Source organism: Oryx dammah, unplaced genomic scaffold, assembly GCF_014754425.2.
Source record: "Oryx dammah isolate SB20612 unplaced genomic scaffold, SCBI_Odam_1.1 HiC_scaffold_13, whole genome shotgun sequence".
Taxonomy (NCBI): domain Eukaryota; kingdom Metazoa; phylum Chordata; class Mammalia; order Artiodactyla; family Bovidae; genus Oryx; species Oryx dammah.
In genome coordinates, this window is record NW_024070197.1 from 14,396,698 (window position 1) to 14,414,025 (window position 17,328).

A 17,328-nucleotide genomic window follows, 5' to 3' on the forward strand; every position below is an offset into this window, starting at 1 on the left:
TCATGTCCATTGAGTCTGTGGGTGCTATCCAACCATCTCATCCTCTGTCACCCCTGTCTCCTCCTTCCCTGAAGCTTTCCCAGCATCAGGGTCTTTTTCAGTGAGTCAGCTCTTCGGACTTGGTGGCCAAAGTATTGGAGCTTCAACTTCAACATCAGTCCTTCCAATGAATTTTCAGGGTTAGGAGTATACTGGGTGAAAAAAGGAAACAGCCCCATGAAGACAAAAGAAGGGCTTGTGGGGCTTTGCTCGTGGTCCAGCAGTTAAGTCTTCACTGCAGGGGACATGGGTTCGATCCCTAGTTGGGGAACTAAGATCCCATGTGCCGCCAGCAAAATAAAAGAGAGGACTGGTGGGTCTCAGAGCCATGTCTCAGCTCGTCTGATCTGGCTGAATTGTTGGCTGGGAAGAGCAAAGCGGGCCAGAAACAGGGGAGGAAAGGCCCTAAATGTCACATTGAGCAGCTTGACTTTTCTCTGGGGGTTGATGGGGAGCCAGAGGGGGGTTTTGAGGAGGAGTGAGGTGTCGCTGTCAGGCTGGGTGAGGGGCAAACTGGAGACTTGGTGTGCTTGTCTTGTAGGAAAGGATGAGTTCTGAATTGGGGTAGGAACTAAGTGGGTGGAGAGGCATGGAGAATGCTGAGAGATGTGTGACGTTTCACCCATGAGACCTGGGGAGCGGTTGGCTGGATGTTGGGGTCAGGAGGAGTCTGGGAGACTTCTGGATCCCTCCTTGGGGCCCTATCCTTCCCAGTGTCTGCCACCTCTAAGAACCAACATGTTCCTCCATCTATTAAAAAGTAAACAAATGATGCACTTACTTTTTTTTTTCCACCATGTTCACACTTCGTTGGGCCCAGTCCTTGTAAGGATTCATAACATCCTTATGAATAAGAGGCATTAAGCCTTTGAAAAGCAAAGGCTTCTGGGCTCAGATCTCTGTTCATCATGGTCTAGGGATTAGGCCCTTGTTGGATGGAAACAGAAGGACTTGGACTCAGGGAGGAACTTCAGGAAGGCAGATGGTGAGCCGGCGGCCCCCAGCAGACACTTGACAAAGATGTGTTTGTTGTGATTCTAGGGACAGAGCTTTATAGTGTGATTGAGGCTGGTAAGATTCCGGGAGGTCTCTTTGCCCGGCCTGGCTGAACGGTTCTTCTGCGTACTCCAGACCACAGTTCGAGGTCTCTGCATGATGTTCTTGGGGGCTCTGGCCAGAGCCAACAGGGGAGGTGCCAGCTTCAGTATTCTGTCTGGTGTATTTCTTCCTTCCTTCATCCCTGTATTTCCTGAGCCCTTGCTCAGCACCAGGCCCTGTGCTGGGCAGAATCAGGGAGGGACTCCCAAGATGAGCAGGCCCAGGCCCTGTCCTGTGGGCCTCTTCGGTTGCAGGGGAGACAGACGTGGACACAGATGGTCCTGGCCCAGAGAAATGGAGGTTGTATTGGAAAGTGAGAACCCGGAGGGACCCCTCACCCAGCCAGGGGGCATTGGGGAAGGCTTCCTGGAGAAGGGGGGTAGTGTGCTGGCAGGAAGGGAGAACATGCTCAAGACAGAGAGAGGAGCTTGTGTAAAGGCCCAGCTCCTGATCGAACTGTAAGCCGTGGGGAGATTTGGGGCAGGTTGAGACTCCAAACCCCCATTTAGGGAGCTGAACTTTTTCCTGGAGATGGTGGGGAATCACCGAGGACTTTTGAGCAGGGGAGGGTAAGGACCGGAGGTTGAGCCAGGGGGATCCTTCAGGGAGTCATGTCAGGGGAAGACAGGAGGTGAGGAAGGAGGCCGGCACTGGCATGTTGAAGTCACCATCTGGGATTGTCACACCAGCATTGGTGGGTGAGAATCATCCCCAAATTACATCAAGGAAATTGAGGCCCTGAGAGCCCCAGGAACTGGTGAAGAGTGGATGAGCACCTCCAGTGCACAGATGGGTGTAGTGAGGAGCATGGGAAAGGGGGCTGGTCCGCCAGCAGGTCCGAGCAGAGCTGGAACCCGGGTCTCCTAGTTTCCCCATCCCACAAGACCACCCTGAGCCCCCAGTGAGAGACATGGGGTGAGAGAACCTTCTGGAACCAGACAGAGAGCAAGAATGGTGACAGTGCCAGGAGTAGTGGCATTATGAAGCGTGAGGCCCCATCATAAATCAGCACTTAAGGTGCCTTATCCGTTACGGCCTCCCGTATGGTCACAGTCATCTGAACAGTCCCCTGGGCTGGGCACTCAGGATGCTCCCTCATGGGTGGGCAGTTGATGGCCGCTGGCAGCTCAGCTGGGAATGACAGCTGGGATACCCACACATGGCCCCTCCACGTGATGCTGGCTTTTCATAGCATGACAGCTGGGTTCTGAGAAGGGGTATTCTACAAGGCTCAGGTAAAAGTGGCAGGCTTCCTCTGATCTAGCCTTGAAAGTCCCAGAGCCTCAGGTCTGCTGTTGTGTATTGGCCAAGCTAGTCTCTTCCCAGATACAAGGGGGTCAGGAATCAGCCCTTATCTCTCTCTCTCTTAATTTTAAAAAATTTACTTATTTATTGGTTGCACTGGGTGTTCGTTGCTGTGCATGGGCTTTCTCTAGCTGAGGCAAGTGGGGGCTTCTCTAGTTATGACGTGTAGGCTTCTCATTGCGGTGACTTGTTGTGTAGCAAGGGCTCCAGAGCGCAGGCTCAGTTGCTCCGCAGCATGTGGAATCATCCCAGACCAGGGATTGAACTTGTGTCCCCTGCATTGGCAGGTGGATTCTTATCCACTGTACCACTGGTGAAGTCCAGCCCTCATCTCTTGATGGGAGGAGTGACCAAGAAGTTTGAATCAACCACAGTGATCATATCCCCATTTTACAGATGAAGAAACAGATCTAGAGAGGTCTGGTGACTTGCCCGACGTCACACAACTTACTAGTGGCTAGTAAGTGGCAGAGCCAAGATTTGAGCCCAGACAGTCTGGCTCCAGAGGCTGTGCCCTTAGCTAGTACAGTACACAGAGAGAAGAGACTCTGGGTCAGGGCAGAGAGGAGCTGTGGTGCTCCAAGATTCAGTCTTTGCCCAGGGAGGAGAAATAGGCCTCTTCTCTTAGAGTTTCTTGAGCCTGGAACACAGGATGCCCACAAAGGCCTTTTTCCGTCCGGGAGTTTGCCTCTCTGCTCGGGCGTGAACCCTGACCTTCAGGCTTAGGCTTGTTCAAGGCTCAAGAATAAATGGGAACAGTTCTTTGTGACCACTGGGATGGGGTTCCTCTCTGCACTCCAATTTTCCCAATTTCTGAATGATAGGGGTGTTCGGCCTGATCTCAGGAGCCCTTCCCAGGGCTGATACTGTCCTTTCTTCTTTGAGCTTCTGTCCCTCTTGCAGCCCCATCCTCCCTGGGCTGGGAGCTCATTGAAGGCAAAGCCCAGGCCTGACTCATCTTGGGGCTCCAGCATTGTGAGGAGCAGGGCTTGGTGTTTGTGGGTGGGCTGCGTGGAGGCGGGAAGGGGAGGGTCCTCGTCTGAGCCCTGCCTCCCTGTTCTCACCTCTCAGCCCCAAGCTCCCAGCACCGGATCCTACTGGACTTCCTTTTCCTGGACACAGAATGCACTTACGACTACCTGTTTGTGTATGACGGTGACTCCCCCCGCGGGCCCCTGCTGGCCAGTCTGAGTGGGAGCACGCGGCCTCCACCCATCGAGGCTTCCTCGGGCAAGGTTGGTGGGGCTGGGCTGCGGGGCCGTGGCTGGAGGAGCCAAGTGAGTGTGTAGGACACGGGGGTAGACACACAGAGGGAAACATGAGGCCGGGGCACTCGACATCCATCGGAAGGATACAGGGACAAAGAAAGGTGGAGAGAGACAAAGACCGATGGGGCGCCCCAGGGTGGGGGGCACAGGAACAGACCCCCCTCTGTGCCACCCCAGAGCCCCATCCCCCGTGCCTGCAGATGCTGCTGCACCTCTTCAGCGATGCCAACTACAACCTGCTGGGCTTCAACGCCTCCTTCCGCTTCTCCCTGTGCCCGGGCGGCTGCCGCAGCCATGGGCAGTGCCGGCCCCCAGGGGTGTGTGTCTGCGAGCCGGGCTGGGGGGGCCCCGACTGCGGCCTGCAGGAGTGCTCAGCCTACTGCGGCAGCCACGGCACATGTGCCTCGGTGAGCCTGTCCCCCCGTGTCCCCCTGGACCCCGACCTGTGGTCACACCTTCCACCCCCACCTCCTGGCTCTGACTCTGCCCCTGCCTGAGACAGCCCCTGCCAGCCTGCCCTCTCCCATGACTCTGACCCCCCCAACCCCCGCCCCGGGACCCTGCTCCCTTCTACAGAACTCCCCTCTCCGTCCACACCCCATTCCCCCACCTGTGACTCTATCCCACTTCATCAGGGGGCCTCTCCTCAGCCTGAACCCAGTCCCAGCCTCACCTGTAACCCACCTGTCACCTGTGAACCCGGCTTCCTTCCTCCCGAGCTAGGCCTGACTCCACCCTCCCACCCCTCCACTCTGTCTGGCTTGGGCGCCCAGCTGTGACTTCTGACTCCCCCCCCAAGTCTTTATTGAATTTGTTACAATATTGCTTGTTTAATGTTTTGGTTTTTTGGCTGGGAGGCACCCCTGTACTGGAAGGTGAAATCTTAACCACTAGGCTGCCAGGGAAATCCCATGACTTCTGACCTTTGACCACTGACCCGGGGCCTAAGCTGTGCATGTCCAGCTCTGGGACTGGATCAGCCTTGAGCCCTCTCTGCCTTGACCTCCCTGGACCTGAGTTCTTCCAGCCTAGGCCAACCCTGACCTCACCACTGTCTTTTTTTTCTCCAACCTGTCTGTCTGTCTGTCCTCGTTTTTCTTTCCGAGTCTTTTTCCTCTTCCTTTCTCTGCTGGTCTGACTTCTCTCCACTTCTCTGCCTCCCTCTGGTTGTGTCTCTGTGTCCATCTCTTCCTCTGTCGGCTGCCCTGTCTCGTTCCTGTCTCTCTCCTTGCCTCTCGGTTTTTCCGTCTTCCCGTTTCGTGTTCATCTCTTTCCTTCTCACTGTCTGCTCCGCCTGTTTCACTCTGGCTCTTGTCTCTGTTCCCTGTCTTTCTGTCTGTCCCTGCTTGTGTGTCCCCTTCCCCCCAGCCCCTGGGACCGTGCCGCTGTGAGCCTGGTTTCCTGGGACGCGCCTGTGACCTGCACTTGTGGGAGAACCAGGGGGCTGGCTGGTGGCACAACGTGAGTGCCGGGGACCCCGCCTTCTCTGCCCGTATCGGGGCAGCCGGGGCCTTCCTGTCCCCACCGGGGCTGCTGGCTGTTTTCGGAGGTAAGCAGATGGGACATGATCTGAGTCTGGGGTCTGGAGGCCTGGCAGCCTGTGGCCAGGGCCTGACACTGTCCTCTCCACAGGCCAGGACCTCAACCGCGCGCTGGGGGACCTCGTCCTGTACAACTTCTCTGCCAACACCTGGGAGCGCTGGGACCTGAGCCCTGCCCCGGTACGGACCCCACCTGTGCCTCGCCAGGGGTGCCTGTCCCCTCTGTCAGAGCCAGCCAGGGCTTCCCAGTTGCTGTCGTTCAGTAGCTCAGTCATGTCTGGCTCTTTGCAACCCCAGGGACTGCAGCACACCAGGCTTCCCCGTCCTTCATTATCTCCCCAAATTTGCTCAAACTCAGATCCACTGAGTAATGGCACTCCAGAGAGACCCTGTTGCCCCGCACACCCCCAGCCCCTGCAGCCTGATGCAGGGCCACCGGCCCCTCCCACTCCTGCCTTTCTTTCTTCTTCCTTTACCTTCCTTTCTGCATCTTACCTTTCTGCGTGTCTCTCGTCTCTCTTGGTTCATCTTTATTTTTTGGTCCTGACTCTGCGTCTCCTGCTCTCTTGGTCTCTGCGTCTCCTGCTCTCTTGGTCTCTGCGTCTCCTGCTCCCTGGGTTGTGTCTCTGACTCTCTCTTGGTCTGTGTCATTTCTCCCTGACTGCTCCTTCTCTCCCTGTGTTTCTCTGCCACACCTCTCTTTGTATTTGCACGTGTCTGTCTCTCAGGGTCTCTCTTCTTTTCTCTCTTAGCATGTGTCTGTCTTTCTCTCTGCCTCTATTGCATCTTCTGTCTGTCTCTCCATCCTGCCCTGTCTCAGCATCTCTGTCTGTCTGGCTGTCCCTGTCCTTCTGGGTGGCACCACCTGTTTCCCTCTCCATCTCTGCATCCTGGTCTCTTCCTCACAGGCTGCCCGTCACTCCCACGTGGCTGTGGCTTGGGCTGGCTCCCTGGTGCTGATGGGCGGTGAGCTGGCTGATGGTACCCTCACCAGCGACATCTGGGCTTTTAGCCCGATGGATGGCGGCCGCTGGGAGCTTCTGGCACCACCTGCCTCCAGTCCCTCGGGGCCGCCTGGCCTGGCAGGTCATGCAGCAGCCCTCGTGGACAACACGTGGCTCTATGTGTCTGGTGGCCGCACCCAGCACGACCTCTTCTCTTCTGGCCTCTTCCGTTTCCGCCTCGACGGCACCAGTGGGGGCTATTGGGAGCAGGTGATGCCAGCAGGTGGGCGGCCCCCTGCCGCCACTGGCCATTCCATGGTGTTCCACGCCCCCTCCCGTGCCCTGCTGGTTCACGGTGGACACCGGCCCTCCACTGCCCGGTGAGTGACCTTCCTTCCACCCCCGCCTTGCAGAGCCGGGCCTGGCCCAACACCCTGGGCCTTTAGGCTTTAGCGGTCTTCGCCCACTGATAGACTCCTGCGGTCACTCAGCCTCCCTTCCTTTCTTCCTTCATGCATTCATTTGCTCACCCACTCACCCAGTCTCTACTCTGTCATCCAATCTCTTGGTCACATGCCTCCCCACGCACGCCCACTCGCCGATCAATCTACCTCACCTTTGCTTGGTGTCCAGCCCTGGCTAGATTATGCAGGGAACCCAGAGATGTGTTGGACTTGGGTCCTGCCCGTGAGTTGCTGCTAGTTCCAAGAGGATAAATATCCAGTAAAGCCAGTCTCAACCCTGGGGGATCATGACTCCTAAGAGCCCAGAGGAGGGAGAGGCCCTTCCTGCCCTGAGCTCCTCTCCCTCCCTTCCCCGACAGATTCTCTGTGCGGGTGAACTCCACCGAGCTTTTCCATGTGGATCGGCGTGTGTGGACCACCCTGAAGGGCCGGGAGGGACTTCAGGGCCCACGGGAGCGAGCCTTCCACACGGCCAGCGTCCTGGGCAACTACATGCTGGTCTATGGTGAGGAGGCTCCCCGTCCCTGCCCGCCTGCCAGGGGCCCACGTCTGAGCTGAGACCCCCTGCATGGATGCCCTCACCTCCCCCAGGCTGGCCAGCTGTGCCCCTCTCCTCCTTCCCCAGGGGGCAACGTGCACACCCACTACCAGGAGGAAAAGTGCTATGAAGACGGCATTTTCTTCTACCACCTGGGCTGCCATCAGTGGGTGTCAGGGGCCGAGCTTGCCCCTCCAGGAACTCCGGAGGGTGAGTGGCCCCTCTGTTTCTGTCAGGGGCTCCTGAGGGTCACTCACGCCCCCACAGTGATGTGGGACTTTGGGCAGAAACCACCCGGTCCTGTTTGGAGCTGGCCTCAGGAGGCATGGCTGCACTGGAGGCAGGACTAGGGCGTTGTTGCTGTGGAGATGGGAGACATATTCAGTAGCTTCAGATCTAGGTTGCAGTTGAGGTTTTGCCAGTTTTCAGCCGTCCCAGGGAACTGCCTCCAAAGAAGCGCCTTTCTCAAGATCAGACAGTGGGCAAATGCTGAAGCGGAATGGCCATTCCTCAACAACCTTTTGTATAAAAGCCATCATTTAATCTCTCTGTACCTCAGCTTCCCCCTCTGTAAACTGTAATAGCACTTAAACCTCTGGGCTGTGATGAGAATAAATTGATAAAGTGACGAGCAAGTGAGCACTGTCCAGGGAGGGCCCAACACACCGTCCTAAGAGTGCAGGGCCAGAGGGCTCACCTGGAGGGCACATGGAGAAGCCTTGCAAGCTCAGGAGATCAGGGGCAGCCCTGCAAATGGGAAGAAAGTCACAGGCCCTCTCCTCGGAAAGACATTTGTGTGCACAAGCCAGGCATATCCTTTCAGCGGGCTCTGGACTTCCCAGAGGCCCATCTGTTCTCCCCAGCCTACTGAATAGAAGGGCGGGGACAAAGGACAAGAGTAAGAGAAGGGACAGTAACGTTTAAGGGGTGGGCAGGAGGAGGGGTCCCTAAGGAACTCCGTTTGACCGTCAGAAATAAAGCCTTGGCCTAGCATTGGAGGCCTCCGATCCCAGGCCCCCTTTAGGCTCCCTCACTGGATAGCCCAGAGTGTGAGGCTTCTGGAGGCCTCTTCTTTCTTTGTAGATTTTGATCCCTGGGCCAAGTCCCCTGCACCTACAGAGCATATAGGTAAGAGAGTGAGGGAGTCACCAGTCCCTGACCACTTACCCATCAGTCAGGACTCTTGGTTGTAAGCAACAGAAAGCCCATTGCTTAAGCAAAAAGAAGAATGTCTTGACTCCCTTGAGTGAAAACTGGCTGCAGGCTGGCCTGGATCCAGGTGCTCCTGTGATGGCCTCAGCCATGTCTCCCTCCAGTTCTCAGCCCGGTTTCCTTCAGTCTCTGGCAGGTTTGCATTTGTAGATGGTCACCAGAAGCTCTGTGATTATAGTCACCCCCTTTAAAATGCCCAGAGAGAAGGGACAGATGTATACCAATGGCTGGTTCACATTGATTTATGGCAGAAACCAATACAATATTGTAAAGCAATTATCCTTTAATTAAAAATAAAATAAATTTTTAAAAAATGCCTGGGAAAAAGACAGTATCTTTTCTCCAAGAATAGTAGGAATCACGTTCCCTCCCTGAACTAGTCACTGACTCTGATCAGCCTGGGCTCAAGCCCCACTGCTGCCAGAGTCCAGGCCAGCTCGACTTGAGCTGTGGGGAGTGTGAGTGGGAGGGGTGGTTTCCCAGAGGAAACGCAGAGGCTGTCCCTGGAGGGAGGCGGGTGTCGGACAGATGGGAGCCAGGCAGCCCACCTTAGCTCCCCGAGGGCAAGGTTCCATTTACAGAGGAGGAAACCAGGACCCAGAAAAATCTAGTCTCTTGCCCAAGGTCACACAACTAGTCAGCAGTTGATCTGTGATTTGAAAGCAAGGAAGTGGTAGACCCAGGATTTGAACCCAAGGCCTTCTGATCCCAGAGAGCATGCTCTGTCTGAAAGATGACTCGGGCAGCCGTGTGGGAGCTCCAGGAGGTGAGAGAACTTGTGCCAGAGCAGGGCCAGGCAGGCTGGGAGTGTCTCACTGGACAAGTGGGGTCGAAGCATGGGGGGGTCAGGGGTGGTCCTCTAGGTGGGTAACCATGAAGGTGAGAGGGGACTTTGCAGGGGTGGTCTCATGTCCTTGTGGGGTCTGTAATTCTCCTAGGCCGAGCAGCGCCTCCTAGTGGCCGGTACTCACACGTGGCGGCTGTGCTTGGTGGCAGTGTCCTGTTGGTGGCCGGGGGGTACAGTGGCCGGCCCCGTGGGGACTTGATGGCCTACAAAGTGCCCCCCTTTGTGTTCCAGGCGCCTGCTCCAGACGTGAGCACTGGGGTGACAGGGAGAGGGTGGCTGGGGAGGAGGTGGCCTGGTTCCCATGGTTAAGGGAAGTTGTGGGGGGAGGGTCCCTGGGAGAAAGGGAAGAGATCCCAAGGACTGTGATGGGGGGGAGGTCAGACCCCAGGTCCAGGGGAAGAGGAATGGTGGTCCCTGGGGCTGAGGGCAGAGGAGCAGTGGTCCCTGGGGCTGGGGAAAAGTGGACTGGGGTCCTCAATGTTCTGAGCTGTTGGGGTTCCCTGGGACCATCAGAGTGAGTGGGGGTGTGGGAGAAGGCGCCAGGTCTGAGCACCCCCTCCTCCCTGCCCACCTGTCTGCAGTACCACTTGGACTATTGCTCCATGTACATGGACCACAGCGTCTGCTCCCGAGACCCCGAATGCAGTTGGTGTCAGGGGGCCTGCCAAGCCGCCTTGCCTCCTGGGACTTCCTCGGGGGCTGTGAGTGACTGTCTTCGTCCTCTGTCCCCTAGCACAAGACCTGGTCCTCAGTGTCATCTTCTGCCTAAACCAAGTCGAGAAGGACTTTGCTGCACTTGGGAGACTCATTTTCACACTTGAGATGGGCATTCCTGACCCTTGACCCTCTTTCCCGTCCTTTTGTACTTCTGATCTGTCCCTAGATACCCCAGCCCATCCTCTTGATCTTTTTGGTTCCAATTCGGCTCTCAGTCCCTTTCAATTTCCTGACCTTTCTGCCCCAAGACTCCTGAATGTCAGGTCCCTTAAGCTCCCGTGAGTGGTGACTGCCATGTGTCCCTTCTCTGCAGTGTCCGGCTGCCAGCTGCCTGGGCCTGAGCCGTCTCCTGGGTGACTGCCAGGCCTGCCTGGCGTTCAGCAGCAGCGCGGTTCCGCCCCGGGGGCCTGGTGCCCTGGGCTGGTGTGTGCACAATGAGAGCTGCCTCCCTCGGCCTGGTGAGTGTCCAGTGGCAGTGTGGGCAGGGGGGGTGGGGGGCGGCCCAGCCACCGCACACCGACTTCTCTCTCCTGACCCTCCTGTCCCCACAGAGCAGGCCCGCTGCCGCGGGGAGCAGATCTCCGGCACCGTGGGCTGGTGGGGGCCCGCTCCTGTCTTTGTGACCTCCCTGGAGGCCTGTGTCACCCAGAGCTTCCTGCCTGGCCTGCACCTGCTCACCTTCCAGCAGCCACCCAACGCCTCCCAGCCTGACAAGGTGGGGAAGCCAGGGTGAGGAGCCCAGCATGGAGTGTCGAAGGGCCTGGTCTTAAGAGTTCTCTTTTTTTTCAAATGGATCTTTTTAAAAAACTTTTAAAGTTTGTTTGTGTATCTTTGGCTTTGGCTGTGCTGGGTCTTCATCGCTGCGTAGGCGTTTCTCAAGTTGAGAGGGTGGAGGCTGCTCTCTAGACATGGGGCACAGGCTTCTCACCCTGGTGGCTCCTCCTGTTGAGGAGCACAGGCTCTAGGGCCTGTGGCTTCAGTGGCTGCAGCTCTCAGGGTCTAGAGCACAAGCTCAATAGTTGTGGCGCAGGGGCTTATTTGCTCCATGGCATGTGGGATCTTCCCGGACCAGGGATTGAACTTGTGTCTCCTGCATTGGCAAGGTGGATTCTTTACCACTGAGCCACCAGGGAAGCCCTCAAATGGACCTTTATCACTCTTGTGTTTACCCCTTAAGTCTTCACATTCAAGGATCTGATTTTCCTTATTGACTCAATTTTTCTTTTTTTTTTTTCCCGAAAAACTGTGGTGATATAACACATAACATAAAATTTACCCTTAGTGATATTTAGCACATTCATGGTATTGTGCAACTATCACCACTCTCTAGTTCAAAAATATTTTTATCTCCTCAAGAGGAAGCCCCAGATCCATTAAGGCATCACTCTCCACTCCCCCCTCCCTTTGGCCTCTGGCAACCACTAACCTTTTTCTGTATCTGGATATGTTAACCCTGATGGACAGGGAGGCCTGGCGTGCTGCAATTCATGGGGTCGCAAAGAGTCGGACACGACTGAGCTACTGAACTGAATAGGTCGTACAGTGGAATCATATAATACATGGCCTTTTGTGTGTGGCTTCATGCACTCAGCAAACGTTTTCAGGGCTCACCCGTGTTGTGGCACGTGTCAGACCTTTATTCCTTTTCTAAAAATTTATTTGTTTGTTGTGCTGGGTCTTCGTTGCTGTGGGTGGGCTCTCTGTAGTTGCAGTGAGGGGGATAGTCTGTTGCAGTGCACGGGCGTCTCATTGCAGTGGCTTCTCTTGTTGCAGAGCACAGACTCGAGGTGCACAGGGCTCAGTAGTTGTGGCGCATTTGGATTTCTAATCTATCCTTCCACAGTTTACCTATTCAAATATGAGTAAATTGATATTTAATCATTTTTGTTTCTTGCGGAAAAAGTAACATGCCGTCTACAGTGTACTGCCACTTTCCTTTTTTTCTTGGTGTATCCTGGCAAGCTTCCCATAGCAGAACTTAGGAAACACTCTCTGTCTCTCTCTTTTTTGAACAGCTTCATAATATTCCATTTACATTCTAATGCCATAGTGTCCTAGTTTATTTAAACAGTCTCCCATGGGCTTCCCAGGTGGCTTAGTGATAAAGAATCTGCCTGCCAGTGCAGGAGACATAAGAGATATTGGTTTGATCCCTGGATTGGGAAGATCCCCCGGAGGAGGGCATGGCAACCCACTCCAGTATTCTTGCCTAGAGAATCCCATGGACAGAGGAGCCTGTTGGGCTATGGTTCATAGGGTAGCAAAGAGTCAGGCACGACTGAAGCAACTTAGCATACATGTACCCATGATGAATACTTGGGTTGTTCCCCTTTCACAATTACAAAAACACATACTAGCAGTAAATCATGTAATATGTCTGTTGCTTTGAATGTTGGATCTGGACTCTTTTTTTTTTATCTTTTTAACGTATAACTTACATACTGGTTCATTTTACAACAAAGAACAGGATACATAGGGTGAGGTCCTGAAGGGATCTGACCTTCTGTCCCCATGGAGTTAGGGTGAGACATCTTCCTGGAACATGAATGTTTTCACTAACCTGTAACCTGGAAGTTCTCCAAACCCCCTAGTTAAGGGAGCTGGACTCTTCAGGGCTTAGGTGGAAAGATAGGATGTTGAGGAAGAAGCTGCTGAGAGATCCAGGGCCCTGGAGTTTACTGGGAGGTGGAGATGAGCAGGGACTGGGACCCCGCTGTCTGCTGTCCGAATTGGAGCCCAGCTCCCTTCCTAGAGTAACGATGGGTGTGCTCTCTGTCTCTCCTGCACTCCTAATCCTGGCCTCAGACTCCCATATAGTAAAACAGAGGAGGAGATTGGGTTGCTTGATCTCTTTGGCTCGGCTGTGGCTGGAGAGGCCTGAGATGCACGGGGCCGGGCAGAGAGGTCCTCAAGCTTGCCTCCCCACCTTGGCCGGCACAGGTCTTGATCGTCCGCAGCACGACCATCACCCTGACGCCGAGCTCAGAGACCGATGTGTCCCTGGTCTACCGTGGCTTCATCCACCCGCTGCTGCCGGGAGGCCCTGGGGTGTCTGGGGCTGAGGATGTGGCCGTGTGGGCCCGGGCGCAGCGCCTGCATGTGCTGGCCCGGATGGCCCGGGGCCCGGACACAGAAAACATGGTAAGAACGCCTGGGAGACTCAGCGGGCTATTTGCGGTAAATACAGGGGGCCTGGGTGTGTGGCGGGGAGCAGCACTGGGGAGAGACTGGAGGCCTGGGATGCATCCTTAGTGGAGGGAGGGTCTGGGGGGGTCTTCATTTGAACAGAATTGGAGGGGAATTTTGACAAAAGTGGAAGCTCTCAGTTACCGGGTCAGACTCCCCTGAGGAGAAGGTGGGTCGCTGGGAGGTTTGGGGGTGCTGGGAGGTTCTTAGGGTCCAAGGAACTCTGAGGCCCTCCTCGTCCCTGGAGGGAGTGGATGCTCAGTGGGTTTGGGGCTCTTGGGGATTTCAGGAGCCAGAGTGTGGGTGGCACATTCAGGGGCCCCGTCTGTCCCCCAGGAGGAGGTGGGGCGCTGGGTGGCACAGCAGGAGAAGGAGACGAGGCGGCTGCAGCGCCCAGGGTCAGCTCGCCTCTTCCCACTGCCCGGCCGGGGCCACAAGTATGCAGTAGAGATCCGGGGCCAGCTCAATGGCTCAGCAGGCCCCGGGCACAGCGAGCTCACCCTGCTGTGGGACCGGACTGGCGTGCCAGGTGGCAGCGTGAGTACCCAGACGCCCTGGACTTGCTGAGCCCAGGGCCATGAACTAACTCCCTTGACCCTCACCCCTTACTCCTGAACTCTGGGCCGTACCTTCAACCTGCCAGACCCCAGCATCTGACCTCTGGAGTCTGACCTGGTCTCATATTCTGACCCCTGTCCACATCTCTGACGCCTCCCACCCTGACCTCGCTGACCCTGACTTCTGCCCTCCCTACTTTGACCTCTGATCTCTAGATTCTCTCAAATCCTGATCCCCTTTCATGTGCCAGTGTCCTAGATCCTGACTTTTTGCATGCCCAAATTCTCAGCCTTGTCTCCAAACCCTGAAGTCTTTAGCTCCAAACACTGATCCCTATCCCAAACCTTGACCTGGAGCATGGAGCCCTCACCTTCCTCTGACACCCCCACCCCCAGGAGATCTCATTCTTCTTCCTGGAGCCCTACCGCTCGTCGGCCTGCGCCTCCTACTCCTCCTGCCTGGGCTGCCTGGCAGACCAGGGCTGCGGCTGGTGCCTGGCCAGTGCCACCTGCCACCTGCGCCAGAGTGGCGCCCACTGCGGGGACGCTGGGGCTGGCGGGTCCCTGCTCGTGCTGGTGCCTGCCCTCTGCCCGCTCTGCGAGGAGCATCGCGACTGCCACGCCTGCACCCAGGTGCCCACCAGGCCGGAGCTGGGAGGTCTTGGCATGGAGTCAGCCAGAGCAGGCGACTCAGCCCTAGGGGGAGGGTCCCCAGGACTGGCTGAGGGACCCTGGGTAGTGGTGAGGACAGACAGCTGGGGCCCTTGTTGTTAGCAGGTGAGAGTCAGGTGGGAGAGGGGCTGGAGAGCAGGCTTGACGTAGGCATGACTCTAGACGTGGCAGGGACCGGAGAACCGAGCTGGACATCTCTGTACCAGAGGGGCGTTATCTGGTTGGACAGCAGAGCCTGAGAGCAGGTCTTAAGGCCTGCTGGCTCCGGAAGTTCAAGCCACCTAGTCAGCCATTCACCTCCTTCTGTTCCACACCCTCATTTTCCCTGGAAGTTCATTCCTTGGGAGGGTCAAGGGAGCCTCAAGGGCTCCAGACTTCCATTCCCCACCCCCACCCCGGGCACTCGAGTCCCAAGGGGAAGGACAACACCTTCCTGTCCCCACTGCACCCTCATCCCTCAGCTCAACAGAGATTGCCAAAGAGCCTTTCCTGTGCTTTTGTTGGGGCTGGTGCCAGCTCCTGGACCAGTGAGGCTGGGGGGAGGGAGGGTGACCCCCTGCCCATCTCTGAATCCTGGGGATTGGGTCAGCCCCACCTGGACCACACAAAGTGGTGCTGCTGCCCCCAAAGTGAGCTGTGTGGGTCAGGCAGAACCCGTGGATCTCCCTGGCTGCAGGAGGGAGGCGGGCTTGGACCAGGGATCTGTGAGCCGGTGCTGGGGGCCTGGCGCCAGGAGGCCCAGGGGAAGGTTCAGCTGGGCTCTCCCTCCTCCATCCTCCCAGGACCCCTTCTGTGAGTGGCATCAGAGCACCAGCCGCAAGGGGGACGCAGCATGCAGCCGGCGTGGCCGGGGTCGGGGCGCCCTGAAGAGTCCGGAAGAGTGCCCCCCACTCTGCAGCCAGTGAGCGCCGCTGGGCCCGGGGAGAGGGCACGTGAGGGTGTGTGTGTGGGGGTGCTGGGCGGTGCCCTGACCCGGTGCCCCCGTGCCCTGCCTGCCCCCAGGCGGCTGACCTGTGACGACTGCCTGGCCAACTCGAGCCAGTGCGCCTGGTGCCAGTCCACCCGCACCTGCTTCCTGTTCGCCGCCTACCTGGCCCGGTACCCGCACGGGGGCTGCCGAGGCTGGGATGACAGGTGCGGCCGGGCGGCAGGGGTGCGGAAGGGGAGGGTGGAGATGGGGCGCGGCGGCCTCACACCCGCCTCCCTGCAGCGTGCACTCGGAGCCTCGGTGCCGGAGCTGTGACCGATTCCCGAGCTGTCACGAGTGTCTGCAGAGCCACGAGTGTGGCTGGTGTGGAAACGAGGACAACCCCACGCTGGGCCGGTGAGGGGGCGGGGCCGGGGCCGGGGCGGGGCCGCGGGGGCTCGCTGCCCACCCTGATTCTCACGGCCTCTTTGTTTCTCTGACCCTTGGCCTTTTTCTCTGTTCTTCTCCCACTTCTCTCTCTCTCTTTTCTCCCTCCCAACTCTTTCCCTGTTTCTGTGACTTGTTTCCTCTCATCCTCCCTTCTGTTTTCTTTCTTCTGATCTTTGTGTTTCTCTTCTGCCTCCCTTTGTCTATATCTGCCCCTCACTCCTGTCCTTTAAAATCGTTTTTGCCTGGCTTCCCTGGGTTTTTCTCTGCCTGTCTTCCATTTCTCTTTCTGTCTGTCTCCATATTCATCTTTGTATCTCTCTGGTTTATCTCCTCTCTCCCTGTCCCTGTTTCTCTGTCTCTCTCCTTACTGTGCCCCTCCACCCCAACCGCCTTCTTCAACCCCCTCTACCCGCAGTTGCCTCCAGGGGGACTTCTCAGGGCCTCTGAGTGGGGGGAACTGCTCCCTGTGGGTCGGGGAGGGCCTGGGGCTGTCTGTGGCCCTCCCCGCCCGCTGGGCATATGCCCGCTGTCCAGATGTGGACGAGTGCCGCCTGGGCCTGGCGCGGTGCCACCTGCGGGCGACCTGCCTGAACACACCCCTCAGCTACGAATGTCACTGCCAGAGGGGCTACCAGGGCGATGGCGTCACTTACTGCAACCGCACGTGAGTGGGGCCTGGGTTTCCATGGAGATGTCAGCCCAGGGCGGGTACGGGCGGAGACGCTGGGAGGAACTGATCCTGGTGTTAGGCTGCCTTCCCTGGAGCCAGCCTCCCCAGTGAGCCTTGGGTTTTTACCTGGCAGAGCAGGCCCTCATTAGACCAACAGGGTCCTCAGTGTTACACAGTTACTGTGGAGACAGGTCACCCTTGGACTAGAGGCCGCAGTTGCCATAGAGATGGAGGAGGACCAAGTTGAAAGGGGTTTTCACAGAGAACAGATCACCAGTGGTGATATTTGGTTTCTATAGAGACAGGAGTTACTACACGTGATGGGGTTACCTTGGAGACAGGGCGACCCACGGAGTCCAGGATCCTGGAACAGGCAGTAGCTTCTGATGGTGTTGCCATGGAGATACTGGGGTGGAGCAGGGAGAGGGGTGGATACCTTGGGGGCTCCAGGCCTGCCTATCCTTCCCCCACCCCGCCACGCCCCTTCAGGTGCCTGGAGGACTGTGGCCACGGTGTGTGCAGCGGCCCCCCAGACTTCATCTGCGTGTGTGACCTGGGCTGGACATCGGACCTGCCCCCTCCGACTCCTGCCCCGGGCCCCCCCACGCCCCGCTGTTCACGGGACTGTGGCTGCAACTTCCACAGCCACTGCCACAAGCGGGGGCCCGGCTTCTGCGATGAGTGCCAGGGTGAGCAGCCAGCCTGCTGGCCTTGAGCACCTCCCCAGGGCTCTTGAGTCCCCAACCCCAGCTCCAGGTCCCTCGGTCCCACTGCCTGTTCAGCGCCCGCCCTCCCTCCTGGGATCCACACTTCCTCCTCAGTCTGGGTCCCAGTTGCCCCTCTTTGAGCCAGGTGGGATCAGACAGGGTCGGGCTCCTTCCTGCCTTGGCCCCTGACCCTGCCTCCTGCCCGT

General features: G+C 57.3%; 1 protein-coding gene across 1 annotated transcript in view; it reads left to right on the top strand.

Moving 5' to 3' along the window:
- Positions 1–17,328, top strand: part of MEGF8 (multiple EGF like domains 8) — a 40,395-nt gene that overhangs the window by 3,130 nt on the left and 19,937 nt on the right. The window contains exons 2-20 of the mRNA XM_040252644.1: positions 3,514–3,677; positions 3,911–4,117; positions 5,079–5,259; positions 5,343–5,431; positions 6,160–6,575; positions 7,019–7,164; positions 7,285–7,407; positions 9,348–9,502; positions 9,838–9,957; positions 10,287–10,431; positions 10,525–10,688; positions 12,914–13,114; positions 13,496–13,696; positions 14,113–14,349; positions 15,171–15,289; positions 15,391–15,522; positions 15,599–15,712; positions 16,161–16,409; positions 16,905–17,104. Of these exons, the coding sequence (XP_040108578.1) occupies positions 3,514–3,677; positions 3,911–4,117; positions 5,079–5,259; positions 5,343–5,431; positions 6,160–6,575; positions 7,019–7,164; positions 7,285–7,407; positions 9,348–9,502; positions 9,838–9,957; positions 10,287–10,431; positions 10,525–10,688; positions 12,914–13,114; positions 13,496–13,696; positions 14,113–14,349; positions 15,171–15,289; positions 15,391–15,522; positions 15,599–15,712; positions 16,161–16,409; positions 16,905–17,104 (3,363 nt within the window). The remainder of the gene's footprint in view (positions 1–3,513; positions 3,678–3,910; positions 4,118–5,078; positions 5,260–5,342; positions 5,432–6,159; positions 6,576–7,018; positions 7,165–7,284; positions 7,408–9,347; positions 9,503–9,837; positions 9,958–10,286; positions 10,432–10,524; positions 10,689–12,913; positions 13,115–13,495; positions 13,697–14,112; positions 14,350–15,170; positions 15,290–15,390; positions 15,523–15,598; positions 15,713–16,160; positions 16,410–16,904; positions 17,105–17,328) is intronic.